Source organism: Perognathus longimembris, chromosome 17 (genome assembly GCF_023159225.1).
Source record: "Perognathus longimembris pacificus isolate PPM17 chromosome 17, ASM2315922v1, whole genome shotgun sequence".
NCBI classification, from domain to species: domain Eukaryota; kingdom Metazoa; phylum Chordata; class Mammalia; order Rodentia; family Heteromyidae; genus Perognathus; species Perognathus longimembris.
This window is the reverse complement of record NC_063177.1, coordinates 56138493-56160445: the sequence shown is the minus strand read 5'-3', so window position 1 is coordinate 56160445 and position 21953 is coordinate 56138493. Positions and strand designations below refer to the sequence as shown.

Here is a 21953-nt window from a genome sequence, read left to right as displayed (position 1 = left end):
CCTTGCTTGTCTTAACTCCAAGAGATGGTCCTCGGGGCATCTAGGTGCTGTGTCCTGTACACTGAGCCCTATCTATTTTAAATGTCAACAGTATACATTAGACTGTCCCATAGTTCTGTTTTTAGCAGGTAGGGACAGGCTTAGAGAAACCCTCTTGGTTTGTGTGCACCTCCTATATGGGGGCTTCTGTGGAGCGGCCAGCCAGAACCTCAGAATCCTTGTTTGTTTTTTACCAGGAAGAATGTTCAGATCCAACAACCGTAAGATAAAGAAGTAGACTGAGTCTCCTGGCTGATGGTACAGAAGAGAAGCAGGTGTCACCTTCTGTCACTTCTACTTCAAATGTCCAGCCAACCTCAGCCATTGGGGGGGGGGGGGGTAGTTCTCCACAGGAGGACAGGTTTCCCTGGGGAACAAGTTCTCTACAGGGCACAGTTCTCCTCAAAGACAGTTCTGCAAAGGGAACAGTTCTTCACAGGAAGACAGTTCCCCACAAGGAGACAATTCTCCACAGGGGGACGGTTCTCCACAGGACACAGTTCTTCACAAGGGACAGGTCCCACAGGGCACAATTCTCCACAGAAGACAGGTCTCCACAGGACACAGTTCTCCACAGGAGACAGGTCTCCACAGGACACAGTTCTCCACAGAAGACAGGTCTCCACAGGACACAGTTCTCCGCAAGGGACAGTTCTCCACAGGACACAGTTCTTCACAAGGGACAGGTCCCACAGGGCACAATTCTCCACAGAAGACAGGTCTCCACAGGACACAATTCTCCACAGGGGAAGTTCTCCACAGAAGGACAGTTCTCCACAGGGGACAGTTATGCACAGGAATACAGTTCTCCACAGGAGACAGGTCTCCACAGGACACAGTTCTCCACAGGAGACAGGTCTCCACAGGACACAGTTCTCCGCAAGGGACAGATCTCCACAGGAGACAGTTCTCCACAGGGGACAGTTATGCCCAGGAATACAGTTCTCCAAAGGAGACAGTTCTCCACAGGGGACAGTTCTCCACAGAAGGACAGTTTTCCACAGGGGACAGTTCTCCACAGAAGGACAGTTCTCCACAGAAGGACAGTTCTCCACAGGGGACAGTTCTCCACAGAAGGACAGTTCTCCACAGAAGGACAGTTCTCCACAGAAGGACAGTTCTCCACAGGGGACAGTTCTCCACAGAAGAACAGTTCTCCAGAGGGGACAGTTCTCCACAGGACACAGTTCTCTCCAGGAAGACAGTTCTCCACAAGGGACAGTTCTCCACAAGGGACAGTTCTCTTCAGGAAGACAGTTCTCCACAGGAGCACAGGCCTCCACAGGGGGGCAGTTCTTTCTCCACAGGAGCACAGGTCTCCACAGGGGGGCAGTTCTTTCTCCACAGGAGCACAGGCCTCCACAGGGGGGCAGTTCTTTCTCCACAGGAGCACAGGCCTGCACAGGGGGGCAGTTCTTTCTCCACAGGAGCACAGGTCTCCACAGGGGGGCAGTTCTTTCTCCACAGGAGCACAGGCCTGCACAGGGGGGCAGTTCTTTCTCCACAGGAGCACAGGCCTGCACAGGGGGGCAGTTCTTTCTCCACAGGAGCACAGGCCTGCACAGGGGGGCAGTTCTTTCTCCACAGGAGCACAGGCCTGCACAGGGGGGCAGTTCTTTCTCCACAGGCGCACAGGCCTCTCCCTCCACAGGGGGGCAGGAGGGGACAGGCCTGCACAGGGGGGCAGTTCTCCACGGGGCAGTCTCCCCGCAGCAGCGTCAAAGCCCGGGACCAGCCGCTCCTGCAAGGAAACAGCACATACTTGCACCCTCGATTCCCATCTGGACTCGTGTTTTCGGGCCGGGGCACCTCCCGGGGCCTCTCCCTCGTTGGAGCGGAACAGCTGCCCTCCTCGACTCGGCCGGGGTGGAACGCGAGGCCCCGGCGCGACGGCTGGGAATCGAGGCGGAGAAGGGAGAGGCCCAGGCCGCGGGCCCGCGCTCGGCGGGCCGGCAGGGCGGCGGGGCCCCGCGCAGGCGCGCGCCGGGCCCCGCCCCCGATTGCGCGGCCCCGCCCTGCCGGGGGTTGCTAGGGGAAGTGACGTCATAGCGCGATGGCGGCGGCTCCTTTAGGCAGCTGAAGGGGGATTTAGGCCCGGAAGATCCGAGTCCATCCGCGGCGGGGAGAGGGCGAGCGGGGCCGGCGGGGGCCGGAGCAGCGGCGGCGGCGCTCGGACTGTCCCATCCGCCCCGTATTGAGGCGCTGGGAGCGGCGGGGCGGCCGGAAAGCGATGGTGAAAGCGGGGCCGTGAGGGGGGCGGAGCCGGACCGGACCCGCAGTAGCGGCAGCAGCGGCGGCGCCGCCTCCCGGAGCGCAGACCCAGGAAGCGGCCGGGCGGGCAGGAGCGAGCCGCACCGCCGCCATGGAGCTGAGGGTCGGGAATCGGTACCGGCTGGGCCGCAAGATCGGCAGCGGCTCCTTCGGAGACATCTATCTCGGTGAGGCCCGTCCGAGCGTTCGGAGCGGGCCGGGCCGGGCCGGGCCGGGCCCCGCGGGCGGGGTCGCCGGCCGGCCGGGGCCTGCGCGGGAGCTGCCGGGACGCCGCCGGCGCCCTCGCCGCCCGGGGCCGCGGACCAACGGCCGGGCTGGCGGCGCGGCGCGGCCCGGGCGGGGGGCGGCGGGGCTCGGCGGCGGCGGGGGGGGGGGGTCGGCGGCGGGGCCCGGGCGGGGCGGCGGGGGGGGGAGGTGGGGAGGGGCGGGGGTGGGGCCCGGAGCGGGCCGGGCCGGGCCGGGCGGGGCGGGGGCTCCCTCTAAGGTCACCGCCGTAAACAAAGGCCCGGCTCCGGGCGGGGGTTCGGCGCTCGCTGCCCCCCGGCCCCGGCAGGCTGCCCCTGCTCCGGGTGCACGTGGGGGAAGATGTCAAAACCGCCAGCTGGACGTAGCGTGGAGGTGGGGAGTGTCCCCTCAGACGGGGAGACGCACGGCCGCCCCGGGGAGTGCTCTGTGAACTGATGCCCCCCTGGCTGCCCCCCTCGTCCGAAGCAGAGAGACTGAAAACATTCCCTTGGGCCTAGGACCGTGCCCGGCCTTGGCCTGTCCGGAGCCCCTTGAAGCTTGGAGTGGTCATTGAGTACATGTTGAACATTCAGGTGAACATTTGGTACCTGGAAGTAAACAAGAATTAAGTTTAGGTGAATGCATAGTAAGTATTGATGTTGGGGAAATTGGAGGCCAGGCAAGTGGTGAAAAGTTGTCATGACTTATTTCTGTGCGGGTCCTGGGGCTCAAAGGCCTGGGCTTTGTCCACTAGATAGAGTCTCCATAGACTTGGTTGTGGAGGCTGGCTTTAAACTGTGATCCTCAGATTTCAGCCTCCTTCGTACTTAGGTTTACAGGGGTGAGCCTCTAGCACCTAGCTTGTCATAACTTTTGACTATTATAATTCTCAAAGTAAACTTGAAAAAATAAATGTTTCTTGGATTATGTCAGATTCACAAAGAAGAGATGTGCACACCTGCACACATGTGATTAAAAGATGACTTACGTCTTCTAGTTAAGAGATTTTTTTTTAAGTAAAATTAATTTTGGTGTGTCTCTTAGTAGAATTTTGCTCAAGTTATTCCACACACCATGAACTTGAGCTCTTGCAGCCTGCCAGCTGCAGGAAGACCATTGCCTCATTTAGGCAGCTGGCTTCTGCATTTGTTTGGCTGGCACACCTGTCCCCAGAGAGTCGTCAGTGTTTTTGGCTGGCCTACCAGACTCCACACTCCCACCCTTCCAGAACCTCGGGCCTGACCACGTTAGGGTGAATTAGCCCTTGGGCAGTTCCTCTTTTACTTTTGCTACCTGCTTACATGGGGGTAACTCAGCCACATGGATGCCTTTGAACCTGTACTCTTTCTGCTAGAGAGGCCTGCTAAGTAAGATGTGCTTTAGAGACCTTGGGGTTTTGCTGTTTAAATATTTATGACCAGGTAGTTAGCCAGATGCCTTCTCTGCAGTGTTTTGGGAGTCAGAAGTGCTGGGCAAATGGAAGCTTCTTGGCTTATTTATGGAACAATAGATTTTGGCAAAAGTTTTAACCTTAGGATCTAGAACGCTATACTGGAACGTTGATCCATTAACCGCCCTTTCACAGGCATCAGAAGAATGGGCATTTTGAAGCCCGGCACTGGTGGCTCACGCCTATAATCCTAGCTACTCAGGAGGCTGAGATCTGAGGATCACAGCTTGAAGCCAGCCCGCACAGCAAAGTCCACAAGACTCTTACCACCAATAAACTACTCAGAAAAAGTCAGAAGTGGAGCAGTGTCTCAGGTGGTAAAGCTCTAGCCTCGAGCACAAAGACTCAGGGACAGCACCCAGGCCCTGAGTTCAAGCCCCAGTACTGGCAAAAATAAAAATAAAAGTAGGTATTTTGAAACTTTGTTCTCTGAGTCCTTGCTCAAACACTGTGCTTTCTGAAGTCTGGATCCAGCACTCCCAACCGTGGTGTGGCTGTCACAACACTCAGGTGTAAATGCTTCTCTTGGAGGATTCAGGCCTGGCAAGAGCGCACCGCACACCCACTGATGCATCCCTTGGGCCTCCCTGGGCTCAGTGGGCACTTGGTCAGGTGGGCTAGCCTTCTCCAGAGAAGTCGTTGTACCTGACTCCTGTGTGTTCTGAAGTGGACTGCTAAGGTTCTGGGGTTGAGTGCCCTGTGACTCTGCTTGCTTGCTGGGGTGAATACCGCTCATCTTTCCATCACATTGTCTCTTGGCCCACATTATTGTGCTTTCAACTCACCCTACTGAGGAACTGAAACATGAAATATTGCTTAGTAAGATGGGCTAGAAAGGCAAGTCCTGGGGGAGAAGCCCATAGAGGCAGAGGGCTGGTCTGAAGGCCTACACACAGGTGTCGGGCTGGTAGGGTGTTGGCTTATCCTCCCCATAATTGTCCACCATGCAGCTGGCCAGTGAGACATGAATTCAGGAGTCGTGTCCTCATCTCCAAGGCCACATGGTGTGTATGAGTGTAATTGAGACCGTTCCAGTGGCTGCCTTGATATTCGCTCTTCCAGTGCCTTGTTTTGGGTCTTGGTGACCCGTGCAGGAGATTGGTCCGCTGCAGAGGTCTTGCCGGCCAGCATTCACGTTTAACCCAAAAGCGTGTCCCTTCAGAGAGTAACAGCATCATGGAGCTGATTTTAAAACACCCAAGTTTTCACCAGTCTCAGTCTTCATCTAAGCCAGCCTAATGTGGGAAGCTCTTTCAGGGTAGGCCACGAGGGCCCCACAGCCACACCTGTCAAGAGAACACCTCTGCAGGGTGGCGTGCTTGCTGGTTTGAGGCAACCTCTGGGTCCTGGGTCCTCCCCAGTATTCGCTTATTGCTGTCAAGGTGAAAGGTAGTGTGTGGGGTTTTGTTTGTTTGTTTGAGGCTGTGGAAACCAGAGATCCCTTCACTTTTGCTGGCACCATGCCCTTAGAAACTTGGTAACATTAAAACAGCTGATATCCCTGATGTGGGCCATGCATTTCCAACCCAGTGGCACAGGGCATCTAAAGGAAGACTTCTGTAGGAGAGGGAAGGCTAGACTGGAGGCCCAGTTGTCTGTAGTGACCTGGTAAGGCCAGTGTAAATGGGAAAGAGGCAGGAGCAGCAGGACAGGAGCATGGGCTAGGGCTCTGTTCTTGTCATTTGTCTCCTAGATGGTAGGATCTAAAGGCCAGACAGGCAGAATGAAAGTTTCTTGCCCACTGTTGATGCTTGTGCTTTACTCCAGTCTCTGAACCTGACTGGCCCACCTTGTGCCTGGGTGGATGATGCAACCAGACTTCATGATGTGCTTAAGCATCCTTTGGAATTACACTTTGCTCTGTCCTCCCTCTCTGGTTCCTTTTTACCCTGATGTCTCTTGAGGTGGCATGCCTGGCATCTGCATACAGGAGGCTTCTGAATGCCACCGCACCCACCTTTACACTAGAAATGTGTTGTGCTGGAGCATGTCTAGTGGGAGGCCAGGTGCTCAGCAGTTAGTTCTCTGCAGTCTTGCCCTGGGAGATGGCCTTTGCCCTTCTGTTCCAGGACCACTCCCTGTTTCCTTGTTGACAGGACAGTAATGGGAATTACTAGCATCTGTGCTGGTCATTCTGAGTGCAACACAGGGCACACTGGGTCAGGGCCGTATACTTCACCAGCTGCTTTTTTACCTGATTAACGTGAGGGACATAATTTTCCTTTTCTAGAACTAGCACCTCCCTTTGGCTGTCTGTACCTACTGAGTCTTGTCTTCACTGGACCAGGATTGTTGTAGTCTTGCCTATTTTTTAAAATGGTTATTATAAAGGTGATTTACACAGGGGTTATAGTTACATAAGTTAAGTAAAGAATGTGTCATTTTAATTTGTCTGTCGTGGGCTTGAACTCTGGGCCTGGGTGCTGTCCCTGAGCTCCTCAGCTCAAGGCTAGAGCCACAGCACAGACTTTCTTGCCCAGGCTGGCTTTGAATCAAGATCCTTAGATCTCAGCCTCCTGAGTAGCTAGGATTACAGATGTGAGCCACCAGGGCCCAGCCAAGCATTTCTTTTTGGACAGTGTCACCCCTTCCCTCACTGTCTGGCATGTTTTTCCCTCTAGTCTAACCCACAAAGTTACATAGTCGTTTTTAACATAGTATCTAATGAGTACCACTGCTGCATTTGATCACCCTTTGTCCCTCCATTTCTGTGCCCCCCCCTTCCCTCCCAGAAACAGATAAATGAACAAGCATGACAGAAAACAGCAACAAAGAAAAAACTTTGTTTCCATCTCCTGGAGTTCATTTTAACAAATAGTATTTCATACTATCAGATGCACATGGGCATTGCACCTCTGTGTTCTCTCCTAAGAATATCCTTCAGGACTAGGATTATTGACTGTACAAAAAGTAATAAGGGGCTGGGCATGTGGCGTAGTGGTAGAGTGTTGGCCTAGCTTACATGAAGCCCTGGGTTCGAGTCTTCAGTACCACATACACAGAAAAGGCTGGAAGTGGGGCTGTGGCTCAAGTGGTAGAGTGCTAGCCTTGAGCAAAGGAAGTTCAGAGACAGTGCCCAGGCCCTGAGTTCAAGCCCCAGGACTGGCAAAAAAAAAAAAAAACAAACACAAAAAACCAATGAGGTTGTTCAGGTAATAAATGTCCTTATTGTAAACCGACAACCTGAATAAACTTCAGCTTGTTCTGAATCTGGAACTGATTGCTCAAGGTATCCTTTAAATAAGCAATTCTTTCTAATAGTATTCTTGGAGCTGCCTGTGACGGGAAAACATGTTTTATAGTTTGATAGCTGCTGCAAACTGATTTTGGTGCCGATCCTGGGGCTTAAACAATTTGGGACCTGAGCACTGTTCACAAGCTTTCTTTACTTGAGGCTGGAGCTCTGCACTTGAGCCCCAGCTGTACTCCTGGCTGCCTCTTTGGGGGCTTTCCTGCCCAGGATAGTTTCAAACCTGGATCTTTAGATCTCAGCCTCCTGAATAGCTAACTTTCATAAAGTAGAATTGAAAAAAGAAAAGTACTGTTATCAGTGCTAAGTTGCTATCGAGATTGCTATCCGTGTCGTCCTGTCTTTGCCCTCTGGTGGCAGTGTGAGGACTGTACTGTTGGTACCACCAACTGGAAAGGGAAAGGTGGTTGCTGCTGGGCTGCAGACCCGCAGAAGGCACAGAGCTTGAGGCTTTGCTGCGTGGTCTCTCCCCTGAGCAGGTGATGGGAGTTCCTCAAGGGAACCCTGATGTGTGTGTGTGTGCGTGTGTGTGTGTGTGCGCGCGGCCTTCCTATGTTGACAGAGGCTGTGTGCAGCTGCCTCTGTCCCGGGGTCAGCCCTCTCTGGGGCCTTCCTACCCACTCCTACATCTTTGTTTCCTGGTCCATGAAGAGATGGGATTGATTCATAATGTGTACAGTGCCAGAGGTCATTGTCCCCAACTCATTATTGCAGGAGTGATCGTCAGGCGTGAGCTTGCCACAGAGAAGTGGGGCTTGAGCTGTCTGCTTTCCTGAAGGTCCTGGTTCCGCGGGCTGGCTGGCCCCAGGCTGTCAGGCAGGGGTGGTGGTGCTTGCTCCAGAGGATGTGCTGCTCATGGTATCGGGAGGGGCTGATGTAACTAGTGAGATGAGTCACCCGTCCTCCTCTGGCGACTTCAGTGCAGAGTCCAGGTCCTTAAAGGAACTCGGAGGTCATTTTTCATTTGCAAGTACATTTTAGATGAAGTCATTTCTCCTGTAATTGGATAGATTGTCCTGGCTTTAGACAAGCAGAATAAGATGTATTACCTGTCTTTTCACTGCCCCAAATAGTCTTTGCTGAATGGTAAGTGATGTTCTTATGTCTAGATGGTCCCAGGCAGTGATGAGATGCAGTCATTCTTATGGACCTACAGCATTGGCAATGGCTTTGGGGCCCAGGCTTGTTTAGGAGTAGCTGTCCAAGCAGACCAAAATACCTTCTGTGGTTCTAGGTTGTCCTGAAGCTTGTTGGCCCAGCTCCCGCTTTTACCTGTGACTCCATATTGAGTGGCTGTTAGCACATCTGTTTCCTCGGTTTTCTGAAGTACATGGCAGATCCCCACTCCATCCTGGTTGGCAAGAGTAACACAGTCACTAGGGGATAGCCTGGGTGCTCTGCTCCCCTCTCCTGTGCCCAGCACAGGTCCTTACTTATTGGGCTAAAGCATGGATGTGACATTTCTAAATGAGACCTAATGTTTGCCCCAACCTGTAGGCTAGCTCTCATGGCGTTAGTCACAAACTGACAAAAAGTGTGTGCACAGTGTCATATGGTGCTGTGTGTGCATTGTATGCTGTTGTTTTGCACATGCAGTGTGTCCTGTGGTGATGACCCTGTGTGTCGTAGGGTGCTGTGTGTGTGTCGTGGGGTGCTATGTGTGTGCGTGTGCGGTGTTTGTCCTGTGGTGATGACCCTGTGTGTCGTAGGGTGCTGTGTGTGTGTCGTGGGGTGATGACCCTGTGTGTCGTAGGGTGCTGTGTGTGCGTGCGGTGTGTCATGTTGTAGTAATATGGGTCCTTTCGAAATTCTTTTTTTTTTTTTTTGCCAGTCCTGGGCCTTGGACTCAGGGCCTGAGCACTGTCCCTGGCTTCTTCCCGCTCAAGGCTAGCACTCTGCCACTTGAGCCACAGCGCCACTTCTGGCCGTTTTCTGTATATGTGGTGCTGGGGAATCGAACCTAGGGCCTCGTGTATCCGAGGCAGGCACTCTTGCCACTAGGCTATATCCCCAGCCCTCGAAATTCTTTTGGTGTGATGTCCCCATAGAGGGAGAAAGGAATCTCTTGGCCTGGTTGAGCATCTTTGCCAGGCCCACAGAGGTTTAGGGATGACTCTGCACTGTATAGGGACTCAGCTTTCTTCAGATGACCCAACTTGAGAGAGAGAGAGAGAGAGAGAGAGAGAGAGAGAGAGAGAGAGAGAGAGAGAGGATGTCCCACCTGACTTGGGCTGAGGCTCTGGTGTGGGGAAGGCCCAATTCCCAAAGGGCAACTCAGACACTCCCAAATGCCTATCAAGGCAGCACAGAGAAACGGCCTGGAACGGGGCCACAGTGCGCATTGGGTGGGGAGTACAGTGACCAACAGACAGGACTGATAGGAAGGTTCAGGCCAGAAAGGGTGGAGCCTGTGCCTCTGTGACTGGAAGTAGTTGGCAGTGGGTGCCTAAAAAGGCTTATTTATTTATTTATTTATTTTGCCAGTCCTGGATCTTGGACTCAGGGCCTGAGCACTGTCCCTGGCTTCTTTTGCTCAAGGCTAGCACTCTGCCACGTGAGCCACAGCGCCACTTCTGGCCTTGTCTATGTGTGTGGTGCTGAGGAATCGAACCCAGGGCTTCAGGTATACAAGGCAAGCGAGCACTCTTGCCACTAGGCTGTGTTCACAGCCCTAAAAAGGCTTTCTTTTTTTTTTTTTTTGGCCAGTCCTGGGCCTTGGACTCAGGGCCTGAGCACTGTCCCTGGCTTCTTCCCGCTCAAGGCTAGCACTCTGCCACTTGAGCCACAGCGCCGCTTCTGGCCGTTTTCTGTATATGTGGTGCTGGGGAATCGAACCTAGGGCCTTGTGTATCCAAGGCAGGCACTCTTGCCACTAGGCTATATCCCCAGCCCTAAAAAGGCTTTCTTGAGCACAGCTCTCCCCATAGATGTCTATGACCTGGCAGAGTACCATCACATAACAAAAAGTAAAGAGCATCTGCCCTTTGGTCCATGTCAGAAAATGAAGATGGGTGCTTGTAAGGGATGGATATCACTGGTGGGGACCGCGTGCCTGGCACAAGGGCAGGCATCAAGGATACCAAGTAGTGTTTATTCTGCATTAAATGGACCCCACATGGTTAATGTCCATGATTTTCTTTCTTTGCCAAGGTACGGACATTGCTGCAGGAGAAGAAGTTGCCATCAAGCTTGAATGTGTCAAAACCAAACATCCTCAGCTCCACATTGAGAGCAAAATCTATAAAATGATGCAAGGAGGAGGTATGTCCTGTTGAAAAAGAAAGCCTGGGTTTGGTTTGGTTTGGTTTGGTTTGATTTGGTTTTATGCTGGTAATTAGGGCTTCATGATCTTGCTTGGCACTTTGCACTCTACCACTTGAGCCATACCTCTAATTCTGGCTTTTTGCTGGTTAATTGGGTATAAGAGTCTTTAAGGCTGAGTGCCAGCGGCTTATGCCTGTGATCCTAGCTACTGGGGAGGCTGAGATCTGAGGATCACGGTCCAAAGCCAGCCCAGCCAGCAAAGTCTATGACACTTCTATCTCCAGTTAATCATCAGAAAACTGGAAATGCTGCTGTGGCCCAAGTGGGTAGGCTTGAACTGAAGCGCTCAGGAACAGTGCCCAGGCCCAGAGTTCAAGCCCCATGATTGGCCCAAAAAAAGTCTCAGATCTGTCTGCCTAGACTGTCTTCAAACTGGGATCCTCGGATCTCAGCCTTCTGAGTAGCTAGGATTACAGGCGTGAGCCACGGGCAGCCAGCTAAAAGCCTAGGTTTTGTGTAATAAGGGAGAAAGTGTCACAAATCAAAATTGCTGGTTCATTTAAGGAAAGGCATGTGTCTGCTCACTGCCTTGACCAGATCTTTGTGTTCAGAGACTTAAGTATTGAAGGCCTTGTTGGGCAAAAGACTTGCTTAAATACTACTACCTTCCTTGGCTAGAAAGTAGTCGTTGAAGCCCAATGTTTCGGGTCATGTTTTCCTTCCAGCTTTGGGAGGGGAGGCTTTGAACATTGTGGGCCCTAGTTTTCTCTTGGGAAGTGCAGAGACTTTACCTCAGCCTCTGTATCATGAGTGCATTCACCCCCAAGGCTTTGAGCTCTGAAGTCAGTTGGAGGGCCAGATGTAGAAACAGCTTCCATCCTTTAATCTTAGAATCTTTGTTTTAGAATGTTCTGGACTTTAAAAAGTTGACAAAAGGAGCAGAAGTGAATTTCACTAGGAAATTTAAAACCATGAAGACATGGTAGCATTGAAGAATGGGTCTCGCCAATAGAATTCTTTTTTTTTCTTTTTTTCTTTTTTTTTGCCAGTCCTGGGGCCTTGGACTCAGGACCTGAGCACTGTCCTTGGCTTCTTTTTTGCTCAAGGCTAGCACTCTGCCACTTGAGCCACAGCGCCACTTCTGGCCATTTTCTGTATATGTGGTGCTGGGGAATTGAACCCAGGGCCTCATGGATACGAGGCAAGCACTCCTGCCACTAGGCCATATTCCCAGCCCAATAGAGTTCTTTTGACAACACAGTCTCAAGCCTGGGAAGGAACCTGTTTTGTTCATTGGGTTGTTTTTGTACTTGTACTGGGGCTTGGATATAGAGCCTGGGCACTGTTTGTCCCTTAGCTTTCCCACTCAAGGCTGGCCTTCCACCACTTGGGCCACAGCTCTACTTACAGCTTTTTTGCTAACTAGTGGAGATGAAAGTCTTACAGACTTAACTCTCCTGGCTGGCTTCGAACTGCAATCCTCAAATCTTAGCCTCCTGGGTAGCTAGGATTCTAGGCGTGAGCCACCAGCACCCAGCTGTTTTGGTTACTTTGAGATAAGGTTCTCTATGTTCAGGGTGGCTTCATGCTCTACGTCCTCCTGACTCATTTCCTGACTGCTGGGATTGCAGGCTTGTGTCACAACACACAGATCATGATGTTTGTATTATGAGCTACCTTACATTGTCAGAGAACATTCATGATGTGCAAAGTATCTTAAGTGCTTGAGTACATGCTCATAACCCCTCACCCCCTGGGGAGCCCCCCTCGTTCCCCTGGAGAGCCCATGGACCTTCCTGGTCCCTAGTTTGTCTCCACTGGCCTTACCTACTCCTGTTTTCCATGAAGCTCAGTGGGTGGTTTGGTTTTGTAGTGCTGGGAATCAAACTGAGGACTTCACCAAGTGCTCTACCATTGAGCTACATACATAGCCCTAATTACAACATTGTCTGGAGCATTGTCAGGCTTGTTTTAAAACTGAACTGCTGAAAAAGTTAATGAACTTAGAAATTTGAATCGATGCCAGCTGCCCATCTTTGGATTGAACTTGACAATCACAGTGGAAATTGTTTGCCAGTACCTGACATTGTGCCCCAGTTTTTCATTCCAGGCTTGTATTTTGGTGTCTTAGGTCCCTTAAAAGTATATTTTGTTCAGTCCCCAGCACTGTACAGGGTAACACTTAGCACTGAAGAGGAGTGTGCTACCCTCAGTCAAATGCATCATTCGTTAAGAGTGAGTTGCGTATGTCTTCTAAATAGATGGGGTTTAGGGACCAAGTGTGGTGGTGTACACCTCTAATCCCACCTGCTTAGGAGACAGTGATTGGAAGGTCATGGTGCAAGACTGGTCCTGGCAAGGCTATTGAGAGATATTGTTGCACCAAGGAGCTAGCTGTGATGGTACATGCACATAATCCAGCTGTTTGGGAGGCAGAGGTAGGAGAATCACATTCTAAGGCCAACCTGGCTAAAGAGCTCTACCCTACCTAAAAAGAAAGCAGGTCATGGTACCAATAGGAGTCTGGGTACCATTGGCTCATGCCGGTAATACGTTTTACAGTTGGTGCTGGTGTCTCATGCCTATAGTACCATGTATAGTTAGTTGGGTGCCTGTGGCTCACGCCTGTAATCTTAGCTACTCGGGTATCTGACACTGGGAAGTTTGCAGTTCAAAGGCCAGCCCAGACAAAAAAAGTCAGACTCTTCTCCAATTAACCGGTAAAAAGCTAGAGACTTGACTCAAATGGTAGAGTGCCAGCTGCAAGTATGCAAGCTGAGTGAGCATAAGGCTTGGTACCGGGGGAAAGAAAAGGAAAAGGCAAGGCATTGGGAATGTCTTATGGTGGCTTAGAGCCAGAAAGCTCCCAAGAGACTGTCTCATCCAATAAAAACAGACTTGGCATACATACCTGTCAGCTATGAGGGAAGCATAGTAGGAAGATTGCAATTTGGTTGGTCTAGGAATAAATGTGAAACCCTGTTTGGAAAGTAACCTAGGTAAGCACAAGGTCCTGAGTTCAAACCTCAAAAAGATATCTATCACCTACCAGAAGCAAAGGAAATGCAGAAAATATGTAGGACTAAGCCAAGCACCGGTGGCTCACACCCGTAATCCTAGCTACTCAGGAGGCTGAGAAGCCAGCCTGGGCAGAAAAGTCCCCGGGAGTTTTATCCCCAGTTAACCACTCGAAAAACAGAAGTGGGGGCCCGGGAACACGACTTAGTACCGAGTGCTGGCCTCGCATGCACAAAGCCCTGGGTTCGATTGCTCAGCACCACATACACAGAAAAGGCTGGAAGTGGTGCTGTGGCTCAAGAGGTAAAATGGTGGCTCAGGCCCTGAGTCAAAGCCCCAGGAGTGGCAAAAGAAGAAAAAAAATGTAGGCATAAATGTAATGTTGGTAATATGCAGAAAGCTAAGGGGCTTTATTGTAGAGCAAACATTAAGGAAGACTTTTAGGTGGAGGTATCCTGTATTGTGGAAAGGAGTGTTTCAGGTACATGTCTCCCATTGTTGCTCGTAATTAATGCGCAGTGAAATTTCAGTGAAAGTCCAGAAGCTTCTACAGAACTAGAGTTCCAAGAAGAGGGGCATTGTTCTGCAGATAGTACAAGTATTGTAGCACTGGTGATTGGAACTGTGTCGCCCTGGACACAGAGCTTACAAGTAATGATGTCCTGCACCATGTGTGATTTTCAAGTCTCCCTTCCCAGGTGAACCTAGGACGTGAGAGGAAAGAGAGTGCACGGGCACCCTTTTAAAGATGTTACGACTTCTAAATAAGTGATCACAGAAGGGAATGATGGTGTTGGAGAGGGAAGGGGGATGGTGAATGGACAGTGCTGCTTGTGTGTGGAGACAGTCATGAGCAGGGTTGATCCAGTGCTCCTCCTGGCAGTGTGCTGGTTCCCCTCTGTCCCTTTTCTGCTTTCCTTCTGTTCCCTCCTGATCCGTTGATAACCTTGGACACACCTCCTGGAGACCCTCCTGTGGATTCTACTCTGTGCTTTCAAATTTAATTTTTTCTTACTAATTCTATTTCCTGTGGTGTTTGTCTCAGACATTTTTTTTTCCAGTCCTGTGGCTTGAACTCAGGGCCTGAGTACTGTCCCTGGCTTATTTTTGCTCAAGGCTAGCACTCTACCACTTGCGCCATAGCACCACTTCCAGCCTTTTCTGTTTATGTGGTGCTAAGGAGTAAAACTCAGGGCTTCCTTCATGCATGCTAGGCAAGCACGCTACTGCTAAGCCTCATTTCCAGCCCAGACATAATTTTTAACCTCCATAATATAGTTTTAAGCTTCTTAGATTTGGGCCTTTAAAAAATATTTTTCAGCTGGGCACTGGTGGCTCATGCCTGTAATCTGTACTCTGGAGGTGAGATCTGAGGATCTCTGGAAAGTTTGTGAAACTCTTATCTCGAATCAGTCTCAGAAAAAGCCAGAAGTGGCACTGTGGCTCAACTGGTAGAACCTTGAGCTTTTAAAAGGAGCTCAGAGGGGCTGGGGATATGGCCTAGTGGCAAGAGAGCTTGCCTTGTATACATGAGGCCCTGGGTTCGATTCCCCAGCACCACATATACAGAAAACGGCCAGAAGTGGCGCTGTGGCTCAAGTGGCAGAGTGCTAGCCTTGAGCAAAAGGAAGCCTGGGACAGTGCTCAGGCCCTGAGTCCAAGGCCCAGGACTGGCCAAAAAAAAACAAAACAAAAAGGAGCTCAGAGATAGCACCCAGGCCCAGAGTTCAAACCAAGGACCTGCAAAAACAACACACACACACACACACACACACACACACACACACACACACACACACACACGTTGGAGAAAAAACTGATGCTTAATCTTGGTTTAAAAAAATGAAGCATCTTACCAGGCACTATAATTCACATCTGAAATCCTTACCTGCTTAGGAGTGCAACCTGGTGTCCAGACAACAAGGAGGGTCTTTCTTGTCCATACTAACAATGTCAGTTGACTCATTCATCTTGGAAAGCACCTTGATGTTATCTGGTAAGACTTGGGGGCCAGGAATATGGCCTAGTGGCAAGAGTGCTTGACTCGTATACATGAAGCCCTGGGTTCAATTCCCTAGCACCACATAGACAGAAAAGGCCAGAAGTGGCACTGTGGCTCAAGTGGCAGAGTGCTAGCCTTGAGCAAAAAGAAGCCAGGCACAGTGCTCAGGCCCTGAGTCCAAGGCCCAGGACTGGCAAAAAAAAAAAACACAAAAACACAAGACTTGGGTAGTCTAATAGTTTGTATCTTACAATCTGCAGATGTCAGATCTGCAGTAATCAATAAGTAAGAGTTTTTCACATTGGGCATATATGCAAACATGCCAGGTAGCGAGTACACTTTTCAGTAGAGGATAGAGGGGGTTTTTTTTGGCCAGTCCTGGGCCTTGGACTCAGGGCCTGAGCACTGTCCCTGGCTTCTTTTTGCTCAAGGCTAGCACTCTGCCACTTGAGCCACAGTGCCACTTCTGGCCGTTTCCTGTCTATGTGGTGCTGGGGAATTGAACCCAGGGCTTCATGTATAGGAGGCAAGCACTCTTGCCACTAGGCCATATCCCCAGCCCGATAGAGGGGTTTTGAAGCGGTGTTAAGCAGCACATAGGCTTGCTTTCTACAAGCAAAGATGATAAAACAGTAGGTACCTGGCGAGCACTGGCAAGGTCAGGCAGATAGGATATAGATGCTACTGTCTGGAATTTGGGGGGGTCTTCTGTTGGGTTCTGGGTTTCAGTGACATTGGGCAGTGTAGCTTAAAAATCTGTCACATGTTCACATGTAAAAATTCTATCTTTAGGTAGTGAAGCAGTTTTTTAAGTGAAAGGATTTCCTTGTTAACAACACAATTAACTGTGTCTTGTAAGGACTGAGAGACCTTAGGCTCGTGGCAGAGCGGTGGGTAGAGTGTATGTGTGCTGAGAGCTCAGATCACATACACCAGCAGGCAAAGGAGAAAGTGGGCAGCATCTGGGGAGGGTTTGAGAAGCTCACTTCCTTCCAGCAGCAAGGCTGTCTGTGCCTGTTTTTCCATCAGTCTTCATGATGACCTGCTCCCAGCTTCCCTGGGTATCTTTATAGTATCACTGTGGACTTAGCTTCGGGTTGTAAGGAATCTTTAGATCCCTTCCCTTACTTGGGGCTCTGGATTCTTTATTAGATTTATCCTGTCTTCATTCTCACATCCATTTGGTCTGTGTAAAGTTTGTGTTGCTATGTAAGTCCTCAAGTTGTTTTCATTGCTTTTCTTTTCCTTTATCAACAACAGAGTGAGTAAGGAAAAATTGTTTACTACCCAAGCTGTAGTGGCCTTCTTTCTCGGTCTTACATTTCGGTCTCTCACCAGTACAACTGTGACTTGTGACTGGCCTGCTGGTCCTGACTACCTGGACTGTTTTATCACACATGCTTATGTTTTGTACAGTCTCCCTGGAAATCAACTCAACTCCAGTCTCACTTCCTGCTACTGCCTATTGTGAACCTTGTCATTTGTTAATATAGGTAGCCTACATCCCAACTGTGGGCCCCTGGGGACAAGCATCACTAGGGTCTCAAAGCTTACCCATGCCCTTGCGTACCTGGGTCACTCTGAGTGTTTGGGCTGAAACGCTGTTTGTTTCTCATCCAGTGGGCATCCCCACCATCAGGTGGTGTGGGGCCGAGGGGGACTACAATGTCATGGTGATGGAGCTGTTGGGACCAAGCCTGGAAGACCTCTTCAACTTCTGCTCCAGGAAGTTTAGTCTCAAAACTGTTCTGCTGCTCGCCGACCAAATGGTAAGCAGCCCTTTTCCTGAAGTGGCAGACAGCAGGGCCCAGGTTTGTTGGCCCAACAGGATAATTACCCTGTTTCTGTTACTATATCCAGTCATGCAGACAAAATAAAGGAAATGGGTATCACCTTGGTGACACAGGTGCTGGTTTGGAGGCCTGCCCTCCGCATCTTGAGGACCTTCCCATGGAAGGAGCTTCCTGACTATAGGAGAGCATGCATTTGATAGCTAGCAACTCTTACATGGTTTCTGAGGAAGCTCTTGTTTGTGGCCCAGGCGGTGTCCAGGTCATGTAGCCTCTGTCCAGTAATAGGCTGTCACTCAGGCTGCCATCAGTCCACCCCCACGGCAGCGAGAGGAAATTTTCAGGCTTGGATGAGAAAGCAGGGTCACTGAAAGTAATAGGCCAGATGACTTCTGGATAGTTCTGTGGCTGCTGTTCTGTTCTGGCTGACGACCAGAACATACCAGCATAATCTTTGCTGCCCCAAAGCTGCCTTCCCAAGGCACTGCTCTGGGACTGAGTCTCTTACCAAATGCTTCTCTGCTTGTAGATTAGTCGTATTGAGTATATTCACTCCAAGAACTTCATCCACCGAGATGTGAAGCCAGACAATTTCCTCATGGGGCTGGGGAAGAAAGGCAACCTAGTCTACATCATTGACTTTGGGCTGGCCAAGAAGTACCGGGATGCCCGCACCCACCAGCACATCCCCTACCGAGAGAATAAGAACCTCACGGGAACGGCACGCTACGCCTCCATCAACACGCACCTCGGAATCGGTGAGCCGGCCTGCTATGGCCTAGGGGGTCACAAGTGGGCCTAGTGCTTAGACCCCCATCTGTCTGGAGGCTGTTGGTTAACAGACCTGAGTTCAGCGAGGGCTGGAGCCATATATATTTATATTAGTATGGCAGAAGGGACAGGGCTCACTTTTTTTTTTTTTTGGTGGGGTGGGGGTGGTTGGGGTGGCAGTCCTGTGGCCTAGACTTAGTTAGGGTTTGAGTGCTGTCCCTGAGCTTTTGTGCTCAAAGCTAACAGCAAAAGCCACAGCTCCACTAACAGCATTTGGTGTTTAATTGGAGAGAAGAGTCTCATGGACTTGGCTGGCTTTAAACCATAATCCTCAGATCTCAGCCTCCCGAGTAGTGGAGGGATGACAGGCATGAGCCACCACACCTGTCAGCTAGGGCTGGCTTTTCTTAACAGTTGTCTGAGACATTGACATTGCTGGTGGGAATTTACTTTAAAAGTTTATTTCCATTGTCATGCTTGCTAGGTCTTCTGATTTTATAAACATGTGCCACCTTTCATGTAGTTCCCTTTTCTTTCCAGAACAATCTCGAAGAGACGACTTGGAGTCTCTGGGGTACGTGCTGATGTACTTCAACCTGGGCTCTCTCCCCTGGCAGGGGCTGAAGGCTGCCACCAAGAGGCAGAAGTACGAGAGGATCAGCGAGAAGAAGATGTCCACCCCCATTGAAGTGCTTTGCAAAGGCTATCCGTGTGAGTGCTCTGCCCGTCCTCTCTCCTGTGAGTGCTCTGCCCGTCCTCTCTCCTGTGAGTCTGTCCGTCCTCTCTCCTGTGAGTCTGCCCGTCCTCTCTCCTGTGAGTGCTCTGCCCGTCCTCTCTCCTGTGAGTGCTGTCCGTCCTCTCTCCTGTGAGTCTGTCCGTCCTCTCTCCTGTGAGTGCTCTGCCCGTCCTCTCTCCTGTGAGTCTGCCCGTCCTCTCTCCTGTGAGTGCTCTGTCTGTCCTCTCTCCTGTGAGTCTGTCTGTCCTCTCTCCTGTGAGTGCTCTGCCCGTCCTCTCTCCTGTGAGTGCTCTGCCCGTCCTCTCTCCTGTGAGTGCTCTGCCCGTCCTCTCTCCTGTGAGTCTGTCTGTCCTCTCTCCTGTGAGTGCTGCCCGTCCTCTCTCCTGTGAGTGCTGCCCGTCCTCTCTCCTGTGAGTCTGTCTGTCCTCTCTCCTGTGAGTCTGTCCGTCCTCTCTCCTGTGAGTCTGCCCGTCCTCTCTCCTGTGAGTGCTCTGCCCGTCCTCTCTCCTGTGAGTGCTCTGCCCGTCCTCTCTCCTGTCTGTCCGTCCTCTCTCCTGTGAGTGCTCTGCCCGTCCTCTCTCCTGTGAGTGCTCTGTCCGTCCTCTCTCCTGTGAGTCTGTCTGTCCTCTCTCCTGTGAGTCTGTCTGTCCACTCTCCTGTGAGTCTGTCCTCTCTCCTGTGAGTCTGCCCGTCCTCTCTCCTGTGAGTCTGTCTGTCCTCTCTCCTGTGAGTCTGTCCGTCCTCTCTCCTGTGAGTCTGCCCGTCCTCTCTCCTGTGAGTGCTCTGCCCGTCCTCTCTCCTGTGAGTGCTCTGCCCGTCCTCTCTCCTGTCTGTCCGTCCTCTCTCCTGTGAGTGCTCTGCCCGTCCTCTCTCCTGTGAGTGCTGCCCGTCCTCTCTCCTGTGAGTGCTCTGCCCGTCCTCTCTCCTGTGAGTGCTCTGCCCGTCCTCTCTCCTGTGAGTGCTCTGTCCGTCCTCTCTCCTGTGAGTGCTCTGTCCGTCCTCTCTCCTGTGAGTCTGTCTGTCCTCTCTCCTGTGAGTCTGTCCTCTCTCCTGTGAGTCTGTCCGTCCTCTCTCCTGTGAGTGCTCTGCCCGTCCTCTCTCCTGTGAGTGCTCTGTCTGTCCTCTCTCCTGTGAGTCTGTCCGTCCTCTCTCCTGTCTGTCCGTCCTCTCTCCTGTGAGTGCTCTGCCCATCCTCTCTCCTGTGAGTCTGTCCGTCCTCTCTCCTGTGAGTGCTCTGTCTGTCCTCTCTCCTGTGAGTGCTCTGCCCGTCCTCTCTCCTGTGAGTGCTGTCCGTCCTCTCTCCTGTGAGTCTGTCTGTCCTCTCTCCTGTGAGTCTGTCCGTCCTCTCTCCTGTGAGTGTTCTGCCCGTCCTCTCTCCTGTGAGTCTGTCCATCCTCTCTCCTGTGAGTGCTCTGCCCGTCCTCTCTCCTGTGAGTCTGTCCGTCCTCTCTCCTGTGAGTCTGTCCGTCCTCTCTCCTGTGAGTGCTCTGCCCGTCCTCTCTCCTGTGAGTCTGTCCGTCCTCTCTCCTGTGAGTCTGTCCGTCCTCTCTCCTGTCTGTCCGTCCTCTCTCCTGTGAGTCTGTCCGTCCTCTCTCCTGTGAGTGCTCTGCCCGTCCTCTCTCCTGTGAGTCTGTCTGTCCTCTCTCCTGTGAGTCTGTCCGTCCTCTCTCCTGTGAGTGCTGTCTGTCCTCTCTCCTGTGAGTCTGTCTGTCCTCTCTCCTGTGAGTCTGTCCGTCCTCTCTCCTGTGAGTGCTCTGCCCGTCCTCTCTCCTGTGAGTCTGTCTGTCCTCTCTCCTGTCTGTCCGTCCTCTCTCCTGTGAGTGCTCTGCCCGTCCTCTCTCCTGTGAGTGCTCTGCCCGTCCTCTCTCCTGTGAGTCTGTCCGTCCTCTCTCCTGTGAGTCTGTCCGTCCTCTCTCCTGTGAGTGCTCTGCCCGTCCTCTCTCCTGTGAGTCTGTCCGTCCTCTCTCCTGTGAGTGCTCTGCCGGTCCTCTCTCCTGTGAGTGCTGTCTGTCCTCTCTCCTGTGAGTCTGTCTGTCCTCTCTCCTGTGAGTCTGTCCGTCCTCTCTCCTGTGAGTGCTCTGCCCGTCCTCTCTCCTGTGAGTCTGTCCGTCCTCTCTCCTGTGAGTGCTCTGCCCATCCTCTCTCCTGTGAGTCTGTCTGTCCTCTCTCCTGTGAGTGCTGTCTGTCCTCTCTCCTGTGAGTCTGTCTGTCCTCTCTCCTGTGAGTCTGTCTGTCCTCTCTCCTGTGACTGCTCTGCCCGTCCTCTCTCCTGTGAGTCTGTCTGTCCTCTCTCCTGTGAGTGCTGCCCGTCCTCTCTCCTGTGAGTGCTCTGCCCGTCCTCTCTCCTGTGAGTGCTCTGTCCGTCCTCTCTCCTGTGAGTGCTCTGCCCGTCCTCTCTCCTGTGAGTCTGTCTGTCCTCTCTCCTGTCTGTCCGTCCTCTCTCCTGTGAGTGCTCTGCCCGTCCTCTCTCCTGTGAGTGCTCTGCCCGTCCTCTCTCCTGTGAGTGCTCTGTCCGTCCTCTCTCCTGTGAGTCTGTCTGTCCTCTCTCCTGTGAGTCTGTCCGTCCTCTCTCCTGTGAGTCTGTCTGTCCTCTCTCCTGTGAGTCTGTCTGTCCTCTCTCCTGTCTGTCCGTCCTCTCTCCTGTGAGTGCTCTGCCCGTCCTCTCTCCTGTGAGTGCTCTGCCCGTCCTCTCTTCTGTGAGTCTGTCTGTCCTCTCTCCTGTGAGTGCTCTGCCCGTCCTCTCTCCTGTGAGTGCTCTGTCCGTCCTCTCTCCTGTGAGTGCTCTGCCCGTCCTCTCTCCTGTGAGTCTGTCTGTCCTCTCTCCTGTCTGCCCGTCCTCTCTCCTGTGAGTCTGCCCGTCCTCTCTCCTGTGAGTCTGCCCGTCCTCTCTCCTGTGAGTCTGTCTGTCCTCTCTCCTGTGAGTCTGTCCGTCCTCTCTCCTGTGAGTGCTCTGCCCGTCCTCTCTCCTGTGAGTCTGTCTGTCCTCTCTCCTGTGAGTCTGTCCGTCCTCTCTCCTGTGAGTGCTCTGCCCGTCCTCTCTCCTGTGAGTCTGTCCGTCCTCTCTCCTGTGAGTGCTCTGCCCGTCCTCTCTCCTGTGAGTGCTCTGCCCGTCCTCTCTCCTGTGAGTGCTCTGCCCG

At 52.0% G+C, this 21953-nt stretch overlaps 1 protein-coding gene across 2 annotated transcripts in view; it reads left to right on the top strand.

The window, feature by feature from the left end:
- Positions 1 to 2075: 2075 nt before the first annotated feature.
- Csnk1d (casein kinase 1 delta) overlaps positions 2076 to 21953 on the top strand; it is a 31140-nt gene continuing 11262 nt past the window's right edge. The window contains exons 1-5 of one of the 2 annotated variants that reach the window (XM_048365153.1): positions 2076 to 2477; positions 10386 to 10496; positions 17140 to 17288; positions 17839 to 18067; positions 18621 to 18791. In XM_048365153.1, the coding sequence (XP_048221110.1) occupies positions 2402 to 2477; positions 10386 to 10496; positions 17140 to 17288; positions 17839 to 18067; positions 18621 to 18791 (736 nt within the window). In that variant the 5' untranslated portion in view covers positions 2076 to 2401. The remainder of the gene's footprint in view (positions 2478 to 10385; positions 10497 to 17139; positions 17289 to 17838; positions 18068 to 18620; positions 18792 to 21953) is intronic. The other variant, XM_048365151.1, reaches the window with a different exon arrangement.